Source organism: Suncus etruscus, chromosome 14, assembly GCF_024139225.1.
Source record: "Suncus etruscus isolate mSunEtr1 chromosome 14, mSunEtr1.pri.cur, whole genome shotgun sequence".
NCBI classification, from domain to species: Eukaryota; Metazoa; Chordata; class Mammalia; order Eulipotyphla; family Soricidae; genus Suncus; species Suncus etruscus.
In genome coordinates, this window is record NC_064861.1 from 93,238,980 (window position 1) to 93,262,529 (window position 23,550).

The 23,550-nt window shown below is 60.3% G+C and overlaps 2 protein-coding genes across 2 annotated transcripts; both read left to right on the forward strand.

The window, feature by feature from the left end:
* The first annotated feature begins 2,764 nt into the window (after nt 1-2,764).
* NR1H2 (nuclear receptor subfamily 1 group H member 2) lies at nt 2,765-8,417 on the forward strand. Its single transcript, XM_049787039.1, has 9 exons — nt 2,765-2,899; nt 3,757-3,817; nt 4,011-4,145; nt 4,353-4,646; nt 4,741-5,069; nt 5,228-5,407; nt 6,018-6,117; nt 7,549-7,757; nt 7,866-8,417. The coding sequence occupies exons 2-9, from the start codon at nt 3,775-3,777 to the stop codon at nt 8,010-8,012; spliced, it is 1,437 nt and encodes a 478-aa protein (XP_049642996.1). The 5' UTR covers nt 2,765-2,899; nt 3,757-3,774; the 3' UTR covers nt 8,013-8,417.
* A 917-nt stretch (nt 8,418-9,334) lies between these two features.
* POLD1 (DNA polymerase delta 1, catalytic subunit) lies at nt 9,335-23,135 on the forward strand. Its single transcript, XM_049787121.1, has 27 exons — nt 9,335-9,376; nt 14,386-14,585; nt 14,685-14,798; nt 15,321-15,467; nt 15,542-15,667; nt 15,744-15,912; nt 16,073-16,154; nt 16,238-16,367; nt 16,468-16,634; nt 16,853-16,957; nt 17,660-17,800; nt 17,895-18,005; nt 18,492-18,683; nt 18,765-18,853; nt 18,935-19,051; nt 19,145-19,258; nt 19,387-19,534; nt 20,136-20,231; nt 20,307-20,444; nt 20,647-20,822; nt 21,233-21,385; nt 21,470-21,572; nt 21,939-22,071; nt 22,162-22,275; nt 22,478-22,530; nt 22,610-22,707; nt 22,990-23,135. The coding sequence occupies exons 2-27, from the start codon at nt 14,387-14,389 to the stop codon at nt 23,093-23,095; spliced, it is 3,321 nt and encodes a 1,106-aa protein (XP_049643078.1). The 5' UTR covers nt 9,335-9,376; nt 14,386; the 3' UTR covers nt 23,096-23,135.
* The last annotated feature ends 415 nt before the right edge of the window (nt 23,136-23,550 follow it).

The window sequence follows — 23,550 nt, forward strand, 5'->3', positions numbered from 1 at the left end:
CCTGGTGTGTGGGCTACACTCACAGCCAGCACCTCAGTCTCCCAGGGAATCACCTGCGTGCCTCGTCTGCTCATTCCGCAACTGTCACTGCAGTACCGGTTTCCTCTTTCCACTGTGAGAAACACCACGGCAGAGATCTTGATCTGTTTCAGGGGCCCCTTACCCCCACTTCCCCAACAGTTTCTGCTAGCTGTCTCATGGATAACATTCCACATGAAGCACCCATTTTTTTTTGTTTTGGTTTGGTTTTTGGGCCACACCCGGCAGTGCACAGGGGTTACTCCTGGCTGTCTGCTCAAAATAACTCCTGGCAGGCACGGGGGACCATATGGGACACCGGGATTCGAACCAACCACCTTTGGTCCTAGATCGGCTGCTTGCAAGGCAAACGCCGCTGTGCTATCTCTCCAGGCCCTGAAACACCCATTTTTCTTGGTGGTTTCCCTTATACCGTGCTCGACCTCATCATCCATTCCCCGCACATCTCCCCCTCTTCTCTCTGCACCCCAAAGGCTTCCTCTTGACCCTCCAGAATGCCCCCTGTGCAAGGTCTTTGCAGATCCTCAGATGGCCATGCAGTGGCAGCCTGGGGCTGTTCGCCCAGGCCTGGGTCAGTGCTTTTCCCAGTCCGCTGTGGTTTAGAAAATCTAAGAGATGCAGATTTTGTTGTTTTTTTTTTTTAAATCATAAAACTTTTTTTTGTTTGTTTTTTTTTGGGTCACATCCAGCAGCATTCAAGGGTTACTCCTGGCTCCATGCTCAGAAATCGCCCCTGGCAGGCTCAGGGGACCCTATGGAATGCTGGGATTCGAACCGCCGTCCTTCTGCATGAAAGGCAAATGCCTTACCTTCATGCTATCTCTCCGGCCCCTAAATCATAAAACATTTAGTCGACATATTAATTGACAAATTAATTGTCATTTCAGAGATGCAGACTCTTTCAGCCACATTCCTGGCAAGTAGAAATCCGACTTCCCACTGACTACTCTGCATCCAGGAAAAGGGAAATGTATTTTTGGATCAGCCTATTTTACAGGAATTCTGGTAGTAGACTTTCAGAAATGTTCTGCAATGGGGGGGCTGGAGCTATAGCACAGCAGGGAGAGATTTTGACTTGCACAAGGCAAACCCAGGTTGGATTTCTGCCATCCCATATGGTCTCCTGCACCTGCCAAGAGTAATTTCTGAGCAGAGTCAATAGTAACCCCTGAGAGCTGCTGAGTGTGGTTCCCAAACCAAACCAAACAAATAAAACATCTATAAAGTCAAAAGCCACATCTGCCTGCCCCGTGACAATTTATGGTTTACAGTTGCCCTGGGCACCCCATGAAGAAAACAACTATGGTTTGGATTAGGGTGGCACCTTTATGCTAGGAAACAATTAGCTCCAAGTCCTCCGTCTTCTCTGAAACTTCATGACTGTTAGTTAATTAATCCATTTCTATGTATAAATACACCAGGAATTTGTGTAGAAATGCCACTTCTCTCTCTGGACTTTGCCCAGGCTTTGCCTGAGCAAGCAGTCTTTTTGTTCTTTTGGGGTCACATCTGGCCGTGCTCAGGGTCAATGCTGACAAGATTGGGGGCTCTTTTGGAATGTTGAGGATCGAACCCATGCAAAGCAAACACCCTCCCATCTGTATTATTGCTCTCGCCCCCACAGTTAGCACTCTTTTAATATCTTCTTGTTGTATGCCAAGGGTCCTATTTCTCAAACGGATACTTGCTCTCATAAACGTTTATCTAGACTTGATTTCTCTGACCGGAGGTTGAATTCTTTTCTTTTTCCATTTAGATTTTTGAGCTGTTTTCAGGTGTGCTCGGGGATCACCCCTAGTCTCTGTGCTTAGGGATCACTCTTGGCAGCATTCAGGGGACCCTATGGGCTGCAAGTTAGGCCCAGAACCTTAAACTGTCCTGTGTCTCCAGGCCTGAAGCTTGAATTCTTCCCTGTCCAAATGGCCCTGGGTCCCAAAGCAAAGTAGGTACACCTGCAATGCAAGCTCTCGAGCTGATTGACAGCTGCACCCCAATAAGTGTTTAGACTCTTCCCCTTGGCTTGGGGAGGCACACCCAGCTTGTGTTCAGACTCTGAGATCACTCATAGAGATCCCAAGTAAATCAGGAGGCGCGGGGCTGGAGAGATAGCATGGAGGTAGGGCGTTTGCCTTTCATGCAGGAGGTCATCGGTTCGAATCCCGGCGTCCCATATGGTCCCCCGTGCCTGCCAGGAGCAATTTCTAAGCCTGGAGCCAGGAATAACCCTTGAGCACTGCCGGGTGTGACCCAAAAACCATGCACACAAAAAAGAAAAATCAGGAGGCGCAGGAATGAACTATGGTGTCAGAGCACCGGGCGAGGAGCAGTCGAGTTCGCTTCGGACCTCCCGGGCCCAGAGCGGCATGCCAGGTCCCCGCGGACGCCCCTGACATCAGCCACTTCCGGCGCACTTCCGCCCGGTCGCGCCGTATGACCGGAAGTACGTCACGTAAAGACTCCGCCCACTGGAAGTGACGCGCCCGCGGGGTTGCCGGAAGAAGTGGCGAAGTTACTTTTGAGGGGACCCGAGCCGCGGTCCAGAGGCGCTGGGACAGGCAGAAGCCCGGGAGGAGAAGCAGAGCGAGGGGCTCGAGGCAGGTGCACTGATCGTGGGGAGACCCGCAGGGGGAGTCCTGGGCTCAGGGTTTCCCGGCATGCCCCGCGCCGCTCGGCTCAGCGACCCCCCCCAACTTCTCCCCTGCCACCCCCGTCCCTCTGCAGCTCGCGCCGCCCTCGCCTGTCTCCAGAGCCCCGGGACGAGGAGACCCCCCGAGAGCAGCCAGACACCCCGAGACCCTCGCGCGCAGCCATGAGCCCCGCGCCCCGCTGGTGTTCGGAGAGGGGCGGGACCTGGAGCGAGGTGTGGGCGGGGCCTGAGGGAAGGGGCGTGGTCGTGCGAAGGGGCGTGACAGACGTGATTGACAGGAGGGTGGCGTGGACTTGGGGTGGGCGTGGCCTTCTGGGAAGTGGGTGGGGCGTGCCTGACAGGTAGGAGGGGATGGGCGGTGTATGGGGCGGGGCTTCTTGGAAGGGGCGTGGTTTGTGTGATTGACAGGAGGAAACCGACCGGGACTTGGAGTGGGCGTGGCCTAATGGGGAGTGGGTGGGGCATGCTTGATAGGTAAGAGGTGATAGGCTTGGAGTGGGGAGTGGGCGGAGCGTGCGTGATAGATGAGGTTAAGTTGGGGGCGGAGTCTGGGGGTGGTGCTTGGCTTCTGGAGGCGTGATTGGACGGTGTCTGTGGGCGGAGCTTAGGTGAGGTTAGAGGAAGGGGCCTGTTCGGTGTGATTGTTAAGGGAATAGGCCTGGATTTGGGGTGGGCGTGGTCTGATGCAGTGGGTGGGGCGTGCATAATATAGCAGGAGGTGATAGGCTGGGATGGGGAGTGGGCGGAGAAGTTCTAGACATGGTTGGGGCGGAGTCTAGGGGTGGGTTTATGGAGGCGGTGATTGGACGATGTCTGAGTGGGCGGGCTGAGGCGAGGCTGGGGGTGGAACCTGACTGGAGCTGGGTCCTAATGGTGCTTCTTAGTTTGGGGTGAGGGGGAGGTGGGGTGAGCAGTGGAGGGAGAGAGTGAGGCTGGGAGATGAGTTAAGTTGGAGGAGGGGAGGAAGTGGGGGTGCTGCCCGCATGTGGATGGAGTGGGGGCTAGGGAGAGATGAGAGTCGTGAGTGCTGGGGTTCTCCAAGGTTCAATCGGTTCCCCTGTGTCCTGCAGGCTGACCCGTGACCCACCATGTCCACCCCCACCAAGAAATCCCCAGATACTCCCTTGCCTGGTGAGTGACATCCCCTTCAGCCCAGGCCCCCATGTCATTGCACAATGATTGACCCCCCCTAAGCTTAGCCCCTCTTGACATCACACAGTGACCCCCTATAGCCAGTCATCCCGATATCCAGCACAGTGACCCCCTCTCCTTCATCCTAATACGCAGCAGAAATTCACTGTGACCCTTTCCTTCCCTCTCCCAGGAGATGATCCGCCTTCACCTAGCGCCCCCTCTTCTTCACCCGTTGTAAAGGAGGAGGAAGGGCCAGAGCCGGTGCCTGGGGGTCCGGACCCCGATGTTCCAGGCACAGATGGGGCCAGCTCTGCCTCCAGCATGGGTGAGACTCAACCCAGGACCAGGGTTGGGGGACTCAGGGTGGGATCTAGGGATGGAGAAAGAGAGGTCTTGATTTTTCCTTCTCCGGACACCTCCAGTGTGGCCTCATTCTTTGGAGTCAGTCCAGTGGCACCCGCATCTTTCCCTTGGAATCCCCATTTCTCAGGGTCACCTGTCGCCCCTCATGGCTTCTGTCCCCTCTCCCCAGCCGTTGCAGAACCCTGCGACGAGGAGCCGGAACGCAAGCGCAAGAAGGGCCCGGCCCCCAAGATGCTGGGCCACGAGCTGTGCCGCGTGTGCGGGGACAAGGCCTCCGGCTTCCACTACAATGTGCTGAGCTGCGAAGGCTGCAAGGGATTCTTTCGGCGCAGCGTGGTGCGCGGCGGGGCCGGCCGCTATACCTGCCGTGGGGGTGGCACCTGCCAGATGGACGCCTTCATGCGGCGCAAGTGCCAGCAGTGTCGCCTGCGCAAATGCAAGGAGGCCGGCATGAAGGAGCAGTGTGAGTGCCCGGGACCTGGGGTGGCAGTGCCCGCCTGGCCCGGCCTAGCCTGAGCTCGACTGAGGCCTGTGCTGTCCTCTGTGTGGACCCCCAGGCGTTCTCTCAGAAGAACAGATCCGCAAGAAGAAGATCCGAAGGCAGGAGCAGCAGGCACAGTCCCCCGGGGTCCCAGGGGCCAGTGGCAGCGGCGGTGGCAGCACCAGCAGTAGCAACAGCACCAGCAGCAGCACCAGCAGCAGCGTTGGGGGTGGATCCACCTCCGTGCCCGGAGCCTCCCCTGGCGGGTCCGAGGGCAGCAGCCAGGGCTCGGGGGAAGGCGAGGGGGTGCAGTTAACCGCTGCCCAGGAACTGATGATCCAACAGCTCGTGGCCGCCCAGCTGCAGTGTAACAAGCGCTCCTTCTCCGACCAGCCCAAAGTCACGGTACCTTGCCTGGGAGACCGGGCTGGGCCGCACTCCCAAGGCTCAGGGTGCAAAGGCAGTTGGGTCAGGCTGGGGATGAGGGTCTCCTGGGGTTGTCCCCCTCCACCAGGCCTTGGGCATGACGCAGTGCACCGTGTCGTGTCGTGTCATGTCCGCAGCCCTGGCCACTGGGTGCAGACCCCCAGTCCCGTGATGCCCGGCAACAGCGCTTCGCCCACTTTACGGAACTCGCCATCATCTCAGTCCAGGAGATAGTGGATTTCGCCAAGCAGGTGCCCGGGTTCCTGCAGCTGGGCCGTGAGGACCAGATCGCCCTCCTCAAGGCGTCCACCATTGAAGTAAGGGGCTCCCCAAGATCGAGGTGTGGTGATGAGCATATGTCCAACCCTACGTGCCCTCCAGAGAGGCGATGTGGGTCAGAAATGCACTAAGGGGCTGGAGCCATAGCACAGCGGTAGGACATTTGCCTTGCACGCTGCTGACCCAGGACAGACCTTGGTTCGATCCCCAGCATCCCATATGGTCTCCAAGCCAGGAGCGATTTCTGAGCACATAGGAGTAACCCCTGAGCATCACCAGGTGTGGCCCAAAAAATTAAACAAAAAATAAGTGCTGCTAGGACCAGAGTGAGAGCACAGCGGGGAGGGCGTCTGTCTTGCACGCAGCTAACCTGAGTCTGATCCCCAGCATCCCATCCCATATGCTTCCCCCAGCCCCAGTCTGCCAGGAGTGATTTCTGAGCGCAGAGCCAGGAATGTTCTTCTAGGTGCTTCTGGAGGGAAGATTGGGTAGGACGATGGGTGATTCTCAGGGCTATGAGCCTCAGCCTAGCTTTGGGCAGATGCAGGAGTCTGCACTCGCCCCTTGGCTTTCTTCACACTGTGGGTTCCTTGGGGAGGCAGAGCCTGAAAGGGGCGTATGTGTGAGCGCCTGGGCTGCCCCCCCCAGATCATGCTGCTGGAGACCGCCAGGCGCTACAACCATGAGACAGAGTGCATCACCTTCCTGAAGGACTTCACCTACAGCAAGGATGACTTCCACCGTGCAGGTGTGCCCCCCTGCCCCTTCCCCATCTTGTGGGGGCACCTCGATATCTCCCTGCCTACTGTGGGCTGAGCACATTCTCCAGTGCTGAGCCACACCCTGAATCCCAAAACCTCTCTTCTTTACCATCTTTGCCTTTTTCTCTAGTTGATCAGTCGATGAACTGACCTGGGTCTGGGTCCCCCTCCTGAGAATGCTCAGGGGACTCTGTTATGGTGCTGGGGGTTGAGCCCGAGCCAGCCGTGTGCAGAGCTGGGGTCCCTCCACTCCCTCTAACCTGTATTTCCTGCCCTGAGCCTGCATTTTGAATATCTCCAAAGCAGGGGTGAGGGTTGAGCCCAGTCCCAGGAAGGGGGAACCTCAGACAGCACATGTTGTGCCCAGGAGGAGGATATGATCTGCACTCGGGGGGGGGGGGGGGCCCTCTGGTGAAGTGCAAAGGTTCACAGGCTGCAGGAGTGAATCCTGATATGGGCCCTGTAGGGTGCAGGAATGGGGTGGGGGATGCTTCTGGCCTTGGGGTTTCCTCTTTCTTTCTACTCTGGCCTCATATTTCCCAGGGGCCCCTCATCCCTGCCCTCCCCAGGGTCATGCTTTTGCCACATCACCACCACCACCGCTGCCATGTCTAGGCCTCATCTTCCCAGAATATTTGGGTGGCCCTGCTGGAGGCCACTTTGGCCTCCTCATTCTCGATGGGCTTTTGGGGACAGGGTTGTGCCCACAGCATCTGAGGCTACAGCAGGCCAACAACTCCACACCTCATGTACCCCAGAGAACCCTCCAGATCCAGCCTATTGCTCTCTCTGCCCAGAAATAGCAGTGACTGGGGCCAGAGAGATAGGACAGTAGGGAAGGCTTTTGCCTTTCATGTGGCTGACCTGGATTCCATCTCCCGCACCCACTATGGCTCTCTGAGCACCAACAGGAGGAACTCCTAAGCACAGAGTCAGGAATAAACCCTGAGCACCGCCAGGTGTGGGCCCCAAAAACAAAAACAACTAGGGGAGCCCAGCTCTGAGCCTGACACCGTGGGCTCACTTCACTGCCCTTCTCCTGGCTTGGTCCAGTGCCCCCTTAAGAGACTTCCTGGGCAGATGGCACCTTTCTCCCATCCTGTCCTGCTGTTACTGACTTGCCTGCACAGATCTCCCAATTATCACCCCCAAACCTAAGATGGGGGGGGGTTCAGAGACAGCTCTGTGCTCTGCTGCAGCTCAGATTTGCCAGTGGTCGCAGGATTGGCTCTGGGACACGGAGCTGGGCACCCACAGGGAGGGATCAAGGAGCCTGGAGCTGAGGGAAGACTTGGGGGGAAAAGTGCCACCCTCGGCCCATCAGGCACTGGGTAGTGGTCATGGGGTCAGGCCCCCTTTGCAGCAGGTGGGTGGGGTGAGCTGACGCCTTGCCCTACTGTTCCGTACCCCCAACCCAGGCCTGCAGGTGGAATTCATCAACCCCATCTTTGAGTTCTCGCGGGCCATGCGGCGCCTGGGCCTGGACGACGCCGAGTACGCGCTGCTCATCGCCATCAATATCTTCTCGGCCGACCGGCCCAATGTGCAGGACCCTGGACGTGTGGAAGCGCTGCAGCAGCCCTATGTGGAGGCGCTGCTGTCCTACACGCGCATCAAGCGGCCCCAGGTACTGGCCGGGAGGCGAAAAGGGGCCTGGGAAGGAGGGTGCACCCTCCTCACCTCCCCAGGATCCCTGGGGAGCCCACAGCCCTGCCTGCTCCCTGCCCCTCTGCAGGACCAACTGCGTTTCCCGCGCATGCTGATGAAGCTCGTGAGCCTTCGCACGCTCAGCTCCGTCCACTCCGAGCAGGTCTTCGCCCTGCGGCTCCAGGACAAGAAGCTGCCGCCGCTGCTCTCCGAGATCTGGGACGTGCACGAGTGAGGGTGGGCAGGCAGGGACCCCGCCACCCACCCACCCACCCTCTTTCCCACGGACACTGCAGCCCAGGCCTCCTGAGACGCGGGAAGGGGCCTGAGCAGGCCCTGGTAGGCGGGTGGCTCTAAGGAGGAGCACCCCCAGCCGGGGTCCAGGAGGCGCCCCCTCCTGCCCACTAAGTCTTCCTGGAAAGGGTGAATGGCTCCTAGGACCCCGAGTTCTGGCCTTGCCTAGCAACCCCAGCTGCCTGCCCTCCCGCCAGCCCAGCTTACACCTCCAACCTCCGCGCATTGCACCTTGAGCAGATGGAGGGGCTGGCCCCTGGCTCTCCCCTACAGCCCGAGAGACCACAGGCCCCCCTCTCCTTCTGCACCTTTTATTTAATAAAAACTAAAAGGAAAAAAAAAATAACCAGAACAGAAAAATAGCATTGCAACCTGAGCAACCTGGCTGGGCAGGGAGAGAGAGGGAGGGAGGCCTGGTCTGGTGCGGAGCAGAATCTCGGGGGCAGAAGCGAGAGCCCCTCGGGGACGGTCAAAGAGACTCGGGTAGGGGGCTGCCTGCCCTTCGGGGTGCCCAAGGGTCCAGTGCCCGGCTAGAGGGTCCAGGCAGTGTGGGGAGGGATGGGTTAAGCCAGGAAGGGAGGGTGGCAGGACACTGGATGACAAAAGATCATAATCGCCTTCCCGGGCGTAAATACGCCTGCAAAGCTCCAGTTGACATCTGGGGAAACTGAGGCTGAGAGAACAAACAAACAAAAAAAGGCCAGGCCGCTACCAAGCAGCTTCTGCCAATGCTTCTTTTTTTTGTTTTTGTTTTTGGGTCATTCCCTGATGGTGCTCAGGGGTTCCTCCTGGCTCTACGCTCAGAAATCGCTCCTGGCAGGCTCGGGGGATCATATGGGATGCCGGGATTCGAACCCCTGTCCTTCAAACGCCCTAACCGCTGGGCTGTCTCTCCGGCCCCTCTGCCGATGCTTAAGCATCAATCAGAAGTGCCAGGACAGCGGGCGGATGCGCGCGCAACACCAAGACAGTAGAAACCTCGCCCCCCGGGAGCTGCGCGCAGCCGAGGCGAGGCGGAGGGCGGAGCCTCCAGAAAGGGGCGGGCCTTAGCGCGGCGACTTCATCCGGAGAGGGCGGGATTCGCTGGGATTTACCCGCTGGGGCGTGGCCTCTTCCAAATTAGGAAGAGGCGGCGGGATCTTATTTCCGCACGGGGCGGTCCAGTGCCTGCATTGTGGGAGGGGCTAGATCCATATATGGGCACAGGAGGCGGGACCGAGCCGGCGCGACAAGGCTCTGCGCCTGCGCGCGCCGGGGTCAGGGGTCGCGGCGCCGTCGAGTGGCGGGAAACGCTGTTTGAAGCAGGTTTGTGGGTGTTGCGGGGTCTTGCGGGGCGCCTGGAGGTCCCCCAGCCCGGAGGGAAGCGGGATCTGATCTCGGGGCGCCGGGCACTAGACTTGGTGGGGGAGCGGCTGCGGGGCCTGGAGGCCGCACGTTCCACCCCCGGATGGGGGTCGGGGGCGGCCTCTGGGTATCTTGGGAGGCCTCTGGGGGTTCAGCAGAGTAGACTGAAGTTGGGGCGGCCGGCAGGCAGGTTCACGCGGAAGGAAGCGAATCCGGGACAGCCCAGCACCAGAAGGTGGAACCGGGCTTTCTGGCTTCAATGGGGAGCCCGGGGGACCCCCGCTGGCAGCCTTGGGGAAGTTGTAGTGGAGTCCAGATGGAACTGGGGAGCCCTAGTGGCAGGGGCTGGGAGTCGGGGTGCGGGTGGAGCGAGCTTCAGGGTCAGTTTGTTTGGGAGGAAGAGTTGGGTTAGCAGCTGGAGCTCAATGGAGAAGGGGAAAGAGTCTAAGTTTGGGGTGACCTGTGATGCAGAGGATTTTTGTTTGTTTGTTTTTGGGTCACACCCGGCGGTGCTCAGGGGTTACTCCTGGCTGTCTGCTCAGAAATAGCTCCTAGCAGGCACGGGGGACCATATGGGACATCGGGATTCGAACCAACCACCTTTGGTCCTGGATCGGCTGCTTGCAAGGCAAACGCCGCTGTGCTATCTCTCCGGGCCCACAGAGGATTTTTTTTAAATTTGGGGTCACCCCATGGTGCTCAGGGGTTACTCCTGGATCTGCGCTCAGGAATCCCTCCTGGTGGTGCTCAGGGACTTGTGGGGTGCCGGAGATGGAACCTGGGTCAGTGTGTGCAAGGCAAGCGCCCATCCCACTGTGCTATCCCCCGTCCCCTTATGCACTTTGGAGCACTGAGTGAATAGGGCTAGAATAGAGAGGCCTTGCTCTGGCTCCTCGAGGAACAACTATTTCTCTGCCTCTCCCATCCTAAAAAGCCCTTCTTGTCTCGCTGGTGTCCTCCTCTTTCCTCCGGTGATGATTCTGGTCGTGAGGTGGGATGGAGGTGAAAGATCTGAACTCCAACCACTGATACTGGGACAGGGCAAACTTAGGGAGGACAGTACAGAACTGGAGGTGCCAGGAAGAGTGGTCGGGTTGTTGGTGCCTCTGAGGACCCTAAAGGGATATACCAAATTCATGAGAGAAAGGTACATGAGGGGCCAAAGCCATAGCACAGTGGGGAGGGTGTTTGCCTTGCAAGCGACTGACCCAGGTTACACCCCTGGCATCGCATAGGGTCCCCTAGCCTGCAGGAGTAATTACTGAGTGTAATTAGAAGTAAACCCTGAGCCACCCCAGGTATAGCCCAAAAAAACAAAAAGAAGAAAAGAAGTAAAAGATAGGGATGTGAGGAAACCAGAGGACCCATCCCAGGTCCTGTGTGGGGCAATGCAGGGAACCCAGAATGTAGCAAGCAATTCCAGACAAGAGTCCCTAGCCCAGGATTAGGGCCCAGTTTGGGGGTGGAGACCTGAGAGGGGGTGAGCGTGTCATTTTCTAGGTGCTGCAGGGACTGAAGCTGCGGTTGTTAACTGTGGTTCCCTCCGAACTTTGGAACTTCTGGCTTTGGGGGCCAGAGGCAGATGTGGGTCTTCACAGTCTCTCCCTTCCCCCATCATGCCCCCATTACCTACTTACCCTGTGCTGGCCTGTCCTGAACCACCACCGACTGTGCCCACCTTCACTGGCTGAGCGACAGTGGCTGGGGTCCTAGTCGTGAGCCCCAAGACCTGCACCCTTAAGAAAGGGTGTATGGGGGCTGGTGAGGTGGCGCTAGAGGTAAGGTGTCTGCCTTGTAAGCGCTAGTCAAGGAAGGACCACAGTTCTATCCCCCGGTGTCCCATATGGTCCCCTGAAGCCAGGGGCAATTTCTGAGCATTTAGCCAGGAGTAACCCCTGAGCATCAAATGGGTGTGGCCTCAAAAAAAAAAAAAGGGTGTATCGAGGTACCTGAGTAACGGACAGTACAGCAGGCGACCTGGGTTCTATCCCCAGCACCCCTGTCTGGTCTCCGCAGCCCTAGAAGGAGGGATATCTGAGCACAGAGCCAGAAGTAACCACTGGATGTGGTCCCCCAAAAATGTGTTTATCAAGCAGAGGCCTTTGGGGTGCAGGAGCTGATAAGACAATCCTGGCTATGAGAGGAGGTAAGCCTAGGCTCCCTGCATGCAGAGCACACTTCATACCCACCGTGCTGGCCATGGGGCCTGGTCTCTGAGTGGAGAAAAAATCAGGGTGCAGGCAAGGCCTAGTGCAAGGAGCCCTAGGAAAGCTGCCTATCCTCCTACAGATGGCCCTTCATTTTATACCTGGCCTTAGTGGGGTGCAAAATGCCCATGTTCCAGCAGGGGGAAGCAGCAGCCTAGGAGAGGGAGTTTATTCCCCAAACGGAAGGGTGACTTTTGGGGAGAGATGAGGCACCAGTCGGGCTCCCACCTGGAGTGTGCGAGACCGCAGGTTCAACCCCCAGCACTGCAAAGAATGAAGATGACAATGGGGGGGGCTTGCTCGGTGCTGGGACGTCTGCGGAACCCACACTGGGCTCCGGCCTCTGTCCTTAGTGCCTGGAGGAAAAGGCTACTTAGAGCTATTGAACACAAAGCTTAGCTCATTGGGGCTCACCTTCAGCTGAGCACTGTGAGCAGAGCACTGTCACCCCGGTACAGCTGGTCTCCCACTCTAGGTTGTCCTGTTGAACAGCTACTTCCAGTCCTTTTTTTTTTTTTTTTTTTTTTTTTTTGGTTTTTCAGGCCACACCTGTTTGATGCTCAGGGGTTACTCCTGGTTAAGCACTCAGAAAATGCCCCTGGCTTGGGGGGGACCATATGGGACGCCGGGGGATCGAACCGCGGTCCTTCCTCAGCTAGCGCTTGCAAGGCAGACACCTTACCTCTAGCGCCACCTTGCCGGCCCCTCCAGTCCTTTTTTTTTATTATTATTTGTTATGCTCTGATTTGTTTTGGGGCCACACCTAGCAGTGCTTGGGATCACTCCTGGTAGGGTTCAGTTGGACCCTATGGGATGTCGGGGATCGAACCCGGATCGTCTTTGTGCAAGGCAAGCGCCCTCCCTGCTACAGTATCACTCCGACAGCATTTGGGAGCTGCTCCTCGCTCAGTGCTCAAGGGACCACACGAAGCTACAGATCAAATTGGGGTCACTTGCTGTCCTGTCCTATATACTTTCTCTGGCTTTGTCAGGGTATTTTGGGGGGCTCACACCCAGCAGTGTCAGGACTTACTCCTGGCTCTGTGCTCAGGGTTCACTCCCAACAGGGCCCAGGGGATCCTATAGGATGCCGGGGATCAAACTCGGGTTGGCTGCATGCGTGCAAGGCCGGAACCCTCCCCGCTGTGCTCCTGCTCAACCCTGTGGTGCCATTCAGAACTGAACTGGGAGCTCAGGTGGCCTTTCATCCTTTCATCCCAGGTTAGGTTTATGGCCCTTTTCTGCCCCCTTCCTCCCCCTGACTTGTGCTTGTTTGGTCTCTAAGGGTGGGATCAGGGGAAATTTTTCCTTCTCCCTTTCTCCTTTCTCTGCCCAACAATGAGCCTTTGAGGGCCCTTCCTATCAGTCTACCCAGAAGCTTCCTCATTCCTTTACACAGCTGTATACTACTTCAGGGGGGTGGCAGGAGTTGGTGCGCTCTGTTGGCACAGTCCCCTGGGGAGGACAGTTAGGTGGTTTCCAGCCTTTGGACACAGCAAACAGTGTTTCCGGAAATCACCTGAGCACAGCTTTGCCCGCTAGACAGGCTGTCAGCCCGGGATTTCAGGGAAAGGAGGGGGCCCGGCAGGTGGACCCACTGCACCTTCCCTCACCCTGAGATTTCCCTTCAGCACCCTCTCCCACCCCCGTCTGTCTCTCCCATCTGGCCAGAAGCAGCCTGGAACCTGATGTCCTTATTTTGAGCTTTTTTTTTGCGGGGGGGGGGGGGGGGAGGCAAACACTCCAGATGGGTTTTTTTTTGGAGGGCAGGGTCTCCTCTAGGAAGGCACAGCTCTGCAGCCTTGGTTTTGTGTGGCTGCCATTCCTGCACCAACACAAGGGCGCACATATCTACATCCTTCACTCTGATTCCCAGCATCTGGCTACTTTGGCATGTCCTGGCTCTTTCATCCCGGGTGCCTCCTACACACTACAGGCAAGTCCCCTTTCCCCGTTCCCCCACAGCTGTCACCTTCCAGCAGGACCCTAGCCCATGCGTTGGTTGGGTTCAAGGCTCAGCACCGCCAGCTGACTCCCAGCTCAGTGCTCAGGGACCCTGTGTGGTGCCAGGGATGGAACCCAGGTCAGCCCCATGCAAGACTAGCGCCTTCTCTGCTGGACGGCCCCAGAGTGAGGTGTTTTTTGGAGGGGTCATGATGGTGGTGTTAAGTAGTTAGTTACTCCTGGCTCTGCGCTCTGGAATCTCCTGGCAGTGTTCCGGGGATCTTATGGGATGCCGGGGATTGAACCCAGGTTGGCTGTGTGGAAGGCAAACACCCTCCCCACTGTGCTAGTGCTCCAGACTTGTGAGGTGCTTTATCAGGGCACAAGGTCAGCCAGAGGTGGTGCGGCAGGAGAATGCTCGCCTTGTCTGCTGCTGACCTGGGTTTCGACCCTGGCACCCCAGAGGGACCCCAAAGCACCGCTGGGTTTGTGGCCCCAAAACCAAACCAAACCCGGTCACCGGTTGGGGGATATAGAAAGGTTGAAGCACTTGCCTGGCACACCACAGCCCCCAAATTTTATTTCCAGCACCACTTCGGGGTCCCCCAAACCCCTCAAGGGTTGATCTCTGGGCACAGCACGAGACTGGCTCCTGGCCAGATGTGGCCCCCCCAAAACAGATGGGAAATGAAACCTTGGGGTCTCTCGGCCTGTCTGCTGTGCTCTGTCGGTCCAGGGACTGGTCGGCCTGGGGCTCTTTGGGGGGTCTCGGGAGGTGGTTCCTGGCGTTCCTCACTCTGCCCCCACGCTCTCGCACAGGATGGAGTTCAAGCGGCGGCCAGCCTCCGATCTTGGGGGTCCCCAGAAGCGGGCCCGCGGGGGCTTATGGGATGACGATGAGGGGCCGCGGCCTTCACAGTTCGAGGCTGAACTGGCTCTGATGGAGGAACTGGAGGCTGAGCGGCGGCTGCAGGAACAGGAGGATGAGATGCTGCAGTCGGCCCCTGACAATGCCGATGGTGAGGTGGCTGGATGGGTGGGTGGGTGGGTAGGGAGACGGTTCTTGAGTGGCTCACAGTGGTGCTCCATGTAGCAGTGCTCCCCGACCCTACTTCTAGGTCCCTTCTCCCCGTCTGCCATTGACTCCCGCTGGCTCCGGCCCACCCCACGCCCCCTGGACCCCCAGCTGGAGCCCCTCATCTTCCAGCAGCTGGAGATTGACCATTATGTAGGTGAGTGTGGGGCATGGGTAGTGTCTTGGAGGGCTTCCTGGAGGAGAGGGCCATCTTCCTGCTAAGGGGAAGATGAGAACAGAGAGGCGGCAGGTGGTAGGTGATGGTAGAAGACACCAGGGACATTAGCAGGCGCATGGAAGGTGGTGAGGCAATGGAAGTGGGGGGGGTTACAAATGAAAACCAGGGTGTACCCCCAATGGCCTGGGCAGGGCTGTAGGCCACACTCCATAGTGCCTCTTAATGACACGGGACCTTTTGCTCTTCACAACAGTGTGCAGGAATGGCACAGGGCTGGGGTCAGGGGTGGCCCCACCTTTGAGCCCTGGTACCCCAGGACTGAACCCTGAGTCCCCAGCTCTGTCTGGATGGCCAATCACTCACCACCCAAGGCAGAAATTTTTGTTTACTGTGTAAAATAAAAGTGGAGCATATGAGCACTGAGGGCTGTGACCCAAGTGCCCTGGGGAAGCTCGAGGCCCTGGCCCAACTGATCTGTCCCCCGCGACATTCCCGCCCCAGGTGCTGCCCAGCCAGTACCCGGGGCGCCCCCGGCTTCTCAGGACTCAGTGCCCGTGCTCCGCGCCTTTGGGGTCACAGACGAGGGCGTATCCATCTGCTGCCACATCCATGGCTTCGCACCCTACTTCTACACGCCGGCGCCTCCCGGTGAGTGCCGCACCCCAACACCGGGCCGGGGCGAGGGGTCAGTGGGTTCGCCTCTGAGCGCCCCTGCCTTCCAGGTTTTGGGCCTGAGCACCTGGCAGAGCTGCAGCGGGAGCTGAACGCGGCCGTGATCCGGGACCAGCGGCGCGGGAAGGAGCTGAAGGGGCCGGCAGTGCTGGGCGTGGAGCTCTGCCAGCGGGAGAGTGAGTGGCACTGGGGTGGGGGACAAGGGCCGTCCCCCTCTCCTGTCCAGCCGGTGCCAGCTCCCTCTGCCTGCAGGCATGTTTGGGTACCACGGGCATGGCCCGGCCCCATTCCTGCGCATCACCCTGGCCCTGCCGCGCCTTGTGGCCCCAGCCCGCCGCCTGTTGGAGCAGGGCATCCGTGTGGGGGTGCTGGGCACCGTCAGCCTCGCCCCCTACGAGGCCAACGTGGACTTTGAGATCCGGTAAGGCCCCGCTTGCCCCTGAACCCCCTGTAGCCTCTATGCCTCTGCCCTCAGACTCTCCACCCACTGCCCCAGACTCTAGTCTGACTCGTCTCATATTCTGCCCTCGTCTCACTTTTCAATTCTCTACCCTCTGACTCTGCCCTCTGACTGCCCGCAGGTTCATGGTGGACACGGACATCGTGGGCTGCAACTGGCTGGAGTTGCCTGCGGGGAAATATATCCTGAGAACGGAGGGGAAGGTGGGGAGCATGAGGAGCTGGGGGCGCCGGGATGTGGGGGAGCCTCAGGCCTAGGCAGGCGGACTCACGGGCACCCCCTGTAGGCAACATCGTGCCAGCTGGAGGCCGACGTGCTGTGGTCCCATGTGGTCAGCCACCCACCAGAGGGCCAGTGGCAGCGCATTGCTCCTCTGCGAGTGCTCAGCTTTGACATTGAGTGTGCCGGGCGCAAAGGTGGGTCCCCATTGGAGCAGGGAAGGGTAAGGGGTGGGCAGGGGTGCCTTGAAGCCGGTGCCTGGACTTCGTCCTCCACCACCCCATCCCGGCCCTCCAGGCATCTTCCCCGAGCCCGAGCGGGATCCCGTTATCCAGATCTGCTCGCTGGGCCTGCGCTGGGGCGAACCCGAGCCCTTCCTGCGCCTGGCACTCACACTGCAGTCCTGCGCCCCCATCCTGGGCGCTCGGGTCCAGAGCTACGAGCGGGAAGAGGAGCTACTGCAGGTGAGCCCCCCTTCCCCCTCACACACACAACGCCCCGGCACCCCACATCCAGGGCAGACCACTGGCTCCCTCCGCATCTGGTGGTTTCTGGTCTGGAGCACCCCTGTGCGGTTTCCATGGGCAGGAAGGTTCTTGGGCTTCTAGAAACTTCTGGGAGTGGGAATCTGGTATGGAGGTACCAATGGTGGTCTTGTCCTGTACCCCTTACACCCCTCTAGGCCTGGTCCAACTTCATCCGTGCCCTAGACCCCGATGTGATCACCGGCTACAACATCCAGAACTTTGACCTCCCCTACCTCATCTCTCGGGCCGAGACCCTCAAGGTGGGTCACGGGGTTCTTCAGGGGGCTCCGCACCTTTGCCCTCCTTCATCCGGGAACTTTTTTTTTTTTTTTTTGGTTTTTGGGCCACACCCGGCGGTGCTCAGGGGTCAGTCCTGGCTGTCTGCTCAGAAATAGCTCCTGGCAGGCACGGGGGAACCATATGGGACACCGGGATTCGAACCAACCACCTTTGGTCCTGGATCGGCTGCTTGCAAGGCAAACGCCGCTGTGCTATCTCTCCGGGCCCCCGGGAACAGTTCAAAACCTCCAGCCACAGCCTGTCTCCTCCCCCATAGTCCTGGGTCATCACACCTGTCTCAGCCCCCCATGGTTCCTTCTGGAGGGCCGCAGAGCCCTTGGACTTCCCACAATGTACTCGTCTTCACCCCATCACTTGCGAAGCCTTTTACAAACATGGTCCCCCTCTGGGGCAGGGACTCGGGCTTCCCAAGTGGGTGGCGCTGGGGGCCACAGTTCGGTCTGGCTTCTGACCATCGCCACAGATGATTCCCCTTCCTTCTGGTGCAGCAGATACAAGGGCGTGGAAAATCAACCCAGCTCATTGCAATCCCCTGTGTGCCTGCCAGCCTCGGGCCTCCTCCCTCTGACTCCCTGGTACCCCGAGCCACTCACTCCCAGCTCCCATCCACCTCCCCGTGGTCCCCGCCGCAGCCTCACTCCCCCCCCCCCATCCCTGCCCAGGTAACCCGTTTCCCCTTCCTGGGCCGTGTGACCAACCTTCGCTCCAACATCCGGGACTCGTCGTTCCAGTCGAAGCAGACAGGCCGGCGGGACAGCAAAGTGGTCAGCATGGTGGGCCGCGTACAGATGGACATGCTGCAGGTGCGAGCCAGCCCAGCGCTGCCCTGTCCCCGCCCTGTCCCCCCAGTCCCCCTGCCCCACCAGCTCCTGCCTACCTGCCCTTCCGCCCACCCAGGTGCTCCTGCGGGAGCACAAGCTCCGCTCCTACACGCTCAACGCTGTCAGCTTCCACTTCCTGGGCGAGCAGAAGGAGGATGTGCAACACAGCATCATCACTGACCTGCAGGTACGCCACCGCCCTCAGGCCGGCCTCCCCCTCAGACTCTCCCAACTCTTTCCCTCTGGCTCTCTTGACTTCCTCCCTCTGGCTCTCCTGGCCTCCACTCTCAGACTCTGACTCTTCCCTGGCTTTTTTTTTTCTTTTTTTTTTTTTTCTTTTTTGGCTTTTGGGTCATACCCAGCAGCGTTCAGGGGCTACTCCTGGCTCTATGCTCAAAAATCGCTCCTGGCAGGCTCAGGGGACCCTATGGAATGCCGGGATTCAAGCCACTGTCCTTCTGCATGCAAGGCCAATGCCTTACCTCCATACTATCTGTCCAGCCCCTCTCCCTGACCTCTTGCCTCCAGCTCCTAACCTCTTGCTGACTTTCTCGACCTCCTCCCTGACTCTGTCCACCTCCTGCCTCCAACTCTGTCGACCTCCTCCCTCTACCTCTTCCCGATCCCCACTGGGATTCTCAGATCCTGGCCTCCTCCGTTGGACTCTCCCCAGAACGGGAATGCACAGACACGGCGCCGCCTGGCCGTCTACTGCCTCAAGGACGCCTTCCTGCCACTTCGCCTGCTGGAGCGGCTCATGGTGCTGGTGAATGCGGTGGAGATGGCGCGCGTCACTGGCGTGCCCCTGGGCTACCTGCTCAGCCGCGGGCAGCAGGTCAAGGTGGTGTCACAGCTGCTGCGGCAGGTCAGTGGCAGCACTGGGGCCTGATGGGTGCCCCCCCCCGGACCCCCCCATCTGCCCCGCCTGACCCTCTGCTGCCCCCAGGCCATGCGCCAAGGGCTGCTGATGCCCGTGGTGAAGACGGACGGTGGCGAAGACTACACGGGTGCCACCGTCATTGAGCCCCTCAAAGGGTGAGCGTGGACCAGGGGAGGCCCGAGAGGAGCCCCTGGGGTGGGGGTCCCGGGTGTGACTCCACCATGCCCCTCCCTCAGGTACTACGACGTGCCCATTGCCACCCTGGACTTTTCGTCACTGTACCCGTCCATTATGATGGCGCACAACCTCTGCTACACCACCCTGCTGCGGCCTGGCGCTGCCCAGAAGCTGGGGTGAGGGTGCCCAGGGCGTGAGAAGAGGCCCTGGGGGGGTTGTCGGGGCTGTGGCAGGAGGGCTGGCCTGACCGATTCCCCTCCCCCTCCCAGCCTGACAGACGAGCAGTTCATCCGAACACCCACCGGGGACGAGTTTGTGAAGGCGTCCGTGCGCAAGGGGCTGCTCCCCCAGATCCTGGAGAACCTGCTCAGCGCCCGCAAGAGGTAGGTGGGTGCATGGGGCCCCTGGCTGCCTCCCTCTGACTAGCCAACCCCATCCCTCTTACAACCCAATCTTCTCCCTCTGACTAGCCGACCTCCTCCCTCTGACCACCACCCCCTCTCCCCCACAGGGCCAAGGCTGAGCTGGCAAAAGAGAAGGACCCCCTGCGTCGCCAGGTGCTGGACGGGAGACAGCTGGCGCTGAAAGTGAGCGCCAACTCCGTGTACGGATTCACGGGTGCCCAAGTGGGCCGGCTGCCCTGCCTGGAGATCTCACAGGTGCATGGGGGGGGCCCCGACCCATCACCACTGTCGGATGCCCACTCCCACACGGCCCCCGCTGAGGGGCCCTTCACCCTCCCAACGTCCCTCAGGGATAAGTCCAGGGGTGCTCTGCAGCTCCGGGTGTGACTGAGGGAGCCCAGTCCAGACGGAGTCACCCCCACCCAGCTCTGGGGACCCCCCATCCTCAGCTTCATAGAAGGACTCAGAACTCCAGAAGGGCGTGAACTCAGTCGCAGTTTATTATAGTGAGGACAGAGGCAGCAAACAAGAAGGGATGGGAGTACTCTGAAATCGGGTGCTATGCCCCCAAATCTCCCAACATTGACTCCTTGGGTGCTCACAGACCCCAGGGATCTCCCCCTAGCACCCCCAAATGCGCCAATGCATACCGGCTGTTCGTCCAGGACTACGTCACATAAATAGCCTCTGCATGGGAGCCCTGACCCCAATCTGCTCCCCAGTACCTAGACTCAGGGCAGCCTGGTTCAACCCGTTTCACAGCTGTGGAAACAGTGGTTGATTGGGGGATTCATGTCCCCCCTCAAGATGGCCCCAGGTCTTCACTCTGCCTCCCACCCCACCCTTGTATCCCCAGAGCGTCACTGGCTTCGGGCGCCAGATGATCGAGAAGACGAAGCAGCTGGTGGAGACCAAGTACACGCGGGAAAACGGCTACTGTGCAGATGCCAAGGTGGGTCCCATGCGTTCGGGGGCCTGAGGCAGACTGGGGGGGGTCCTGCACCCCAGCTCATGGTCGCCCCCACAGGTGGTGTACGGGGACACCGACTCCGTCATGTGCCGCTTCGGCGTCTCCTCAGTGGCAGAGGCCATGGCTCTGGGCCGCGAGGCCGCAGACTGGGTGTCCGGACACTTCCCACCACCCATCCGGCTGGAGTTTGAGAAGGTAAGTGGGGGGTCTATGCAGACACCCCCAGGCTTGGCTCGGAATTCATCCTGGGGACCCCATGGAGCCCGTCGCATCCCCTACAAGGGTGGAGAGTTGGTGTGGAGTTTTCCGCATTTCTGTTCTGGGATGCCAGGCTCGGGTCCTGTTTTGGGGTGCCAGGCTCGGGATGGCCTAAGACTCAGGGGTGCCCCCTGGCCAGGTCTACTTCCCGTACCTGCTCATCAGCAAGAAGCGCTACGCAGGGCTCCTCTTCTCCTCGAGGCCTGACGCCCACGACCGAATGGACTGCAAAGGCCTGGAGGCCGTGCGCAGGGACAACTGTCCCCTGGTGGCCAACCTGGTCACCGCCTCGCTGCGCCGCCTGCTCATTGACAGGTGTGGCCCTCCGCCCTCAGACCTGGATCAGACCCCTGACCCTCCTACCTCTGACTCGGATCAATTCCTAACTCCTGGCCCTCCTCCCTCAGACCCTGATCAGGCCCCCAGCCCTCCTCTCTCTCACCCAGTTCAGACCCCTGTCCCTCCACCCTCTGACTTGGATCAGCTTCTTTTCCTCAACCCTCCTCCCTTAGATTCTGGCCCTCCTCCCTCTGACCAGATCAGACCCCCAATCCTCCTTCTGGCCCCAGAGCAAAGACCCCGCCCCCTTGGGGAGGCAGGTGTCGGCCGCCCTTCCACTGTGGTCCCAGGGTGGAAAGTGGGTTCGCCCAGCTGGGCCCTGGGCCTTCCCACGTGGGGCCCGCCTGGCTGAGCGCTTTTCCCCCAATCCCCTGGCCGGCCTGCAGGGACCCCGCGGGCGCCGTGGCCCACGCTCAGGATGTCATCTCGGACCTGCTGTGCAACCGCATCGACATCTCCCAGCTGGTCATCACCAAAGAGCTGACCCGGGCGGCCGCCGACTACGCGGGCAAGCAGGCCCATGTGGAGCTGGCCGAGAGGTGGGGGAGCAGGAGGCGGGACAGGGGGCCTTGTGCCCGGCCCTCATGCCCCCCAGTTCTGACCTGCCTGCGGTGTCCCCACAGGATGAGGAAGCGGGACCCCGGGAGCGCCCCCAGCCTGGGCGACCGGGTCCCCTACGTGATTATCGGTGCCGCCAAGGGTGTGGCCGCCTACATGAAGTCCGAGGTCAGGGCAGCTGCGCCGCCGTCCCCACTCTCACTTCTGCTTTCCAGCCCTGGGAGGGTGTTTCCCTTGGGGGGGAGGCCCCCACCCCCAACACGGCCCTGGCTGGGAGCCCACTAGGTGAGGTGAGGCAGCCCCGGCCTCCCTGCACCCAGGACCCTACCCGGGCCCTCGCCTGGGTGTCCCGTCCTGCAGCATTTGCCCTCTGCTGGCCACACCGGCTGGTGCTCAGGGGTCCCTGCTAGCAGGGCACGGAGGACCCCATGCGATGCCGGGGAGGGAACCCTACAAGGCAGGTGCCCATCTGTCCTGCTGCATTTCTTGCTGGGCCCCACTTAGAGGATGACGCTTGTACCCCCTGACTTGCAGGACCCTCTTTTCGTGCTGGAGCACAGCCTGCCCATCGACACGCAGTATTACCTCGAGCAGCAGCTGGCCAAGCCGCTCCTGCGCATCTTTGAGCCCATCCTGGGTGAAGGCCGCGCCGAGGCCGTACTGCTGCGTATGGAGTGGGGGGGACCATATGGGTGCAGGGGCAGGGGACCCCCAGACACCTGGGACACGCAGCCCACCGGCCTGTCCTCTCCTGCAGGCGGGGACCACACGCGATGCAAGACGGTGCTCACGGGCAAGGTGGGCGGCCTGCTGGCCTTTGCCCAGCGCCGCAGCTGCTGCATCGGCTGCCGCACGGTCCTGAACCACCAGGGTGAGCCCCGGGCAGGGCAGGGGCTGCGGGAGTCCCGGGCCGGGGGTTCCCCGCGTGTGCACACTCGATCCCTTGTTCTCAGCCTCCCGGGACTTTTCAGGCCAGGGGGAGTCAGGCAGCAAGCGGAAAGGGCCAGCAGAGGGGCAGTGAGCCCCACTCTAGCCTTGACCCTACGCCCTATGCCCTCTTTGACCACCCGCAGGCGCCGTGTGCCGCTTCTGCCAGCCCCGGGAGTCGGAACTGTACCAGAAGGAGGTGAGGGGGTGCCGGGAAGAGATACTGGGGGGCCCCGGGTGCCTCGCCCGGCGCTGACCCGCTATCCCGCTATCTACAGGTGTCTCACCTGAACGCCCTGGAGGAGCGCTTTTCGCGCCTCTGGACCCAGTGCCAGCGCTGCCAGGGCAGCCTGCACGAGGACGTCATCTGCACCAGGTGACCCCCCCTTGCCCTGTAGCACCCCTGGCCCTGCCCGCCCACCCGGCCTCCTCTGGTACTGCGCGCTGCCCCAGGGCGGTGGCCTTTCCCCAGGGAACGGGCGGGCGGGGCGGGTTCCCACGCCAGGTGACAGGTGAGAGGCGGTGGCACCCCAGCCTCGCCCCCCCCCCAGTGCCCCGTGAGCAAACAGCCGCCCCGGGAGGGGCTCGAGTGGGCGCCGGCCATGGGGGCCAAAGTCCTGGGAAAGTCCCGCTGACCCGCCCGGCCCTGCGCCCGCAGCCGCGACTGCCCCATCTTCTACATGCGCAAGAAGGTCCGCAAGGACCTGGAGGACCAGGACCGGCTGCTGCGGCGCTTTGGGCCTCCAGGACCCGAGGCCTGGTGACCACTGGCCTGTCCCCACTCCGGCTGGGCTGTGAGGACCAGGACCAGGACAGCGAGGGGGGGCAGCCTGGTTGTGTGGCGTGGAATAAAGCTCAGGCTGCGACTTGCGTGTGTCTGTGTGGCTGTTCTTGGGGGCATTGGGACAAGGGCTGGGACGGCCGGGCTGATGCGTCATCTCCATGCAGGGAATTGGAGGGTCCAAGTCTGTTCACCCTACAGGACCCCTCTGCTCTGCAAACATGCCTGCCTCAGTTTCTCCCCTGGTGTCCTGCCTTAGTTTCCTCTCTAGTACCTTGCCTGCCTCGGTTTCCCCTCTGGTGCCCTGCCTGCCTCGGTTTCCCTTCTGACACCTGCCTGCCTCAGTTTCCCCTCTGGTGCTCTGTCTGCCTCGGTTTCCCTTCTGGTACCCTGTCTGCCTCAGTTTCCTTTCTGACACCTGCCTGCCTCGGTTTCCTC

Excerpts from the sequence above, each read along its gene's own strand:
- NR1H2 (XM_049787039.1), top strand. The coding sequence starts at position 3,775 with ATGTCCACCCCCACCAAGAAATCCCCAGATACTCCCTTGCCTG. Across the intron at positions 3,818-4,010 it reads CCCAGATACTCCCTTGCCTG|GAGATGATCCGCCTTCACCT; the intron begins GTGAGTGACATC and ends TCCCTCTCCCAG. Across the intron at positions 4,146-4,352 it reads CAGCTCTGCCTCCAGCATGG|CCGTTGCAGAACCCTGCGAC; the intron begins GTGAGACTCAAC and ends CCCTCTCCCCAG.
- POLD1 (XM_049787121.1), top strand. The coding sequence starts at position 14,387 with ATGGAGTTCAAGCGGCGGCCAGCCTCCGATCTTGGGGGTCCCCAGAAG. Across the intron at positions 19,535-20,135 it reads CCTGCCTGGAGATCTCACAG|AGCGTCACTGGCTTCGGGCG; the intron begins GTGCATGGGGGG and ends TTGTATCCCCAG. Across the intron at positions 22,708-22,989 it reads GAGGACGTCATCTGCACCAG|CCGCGACTGCCCCATCTTCT; the intron begins GTGACCCCCCCT and ends CTGCGCCCGCAG.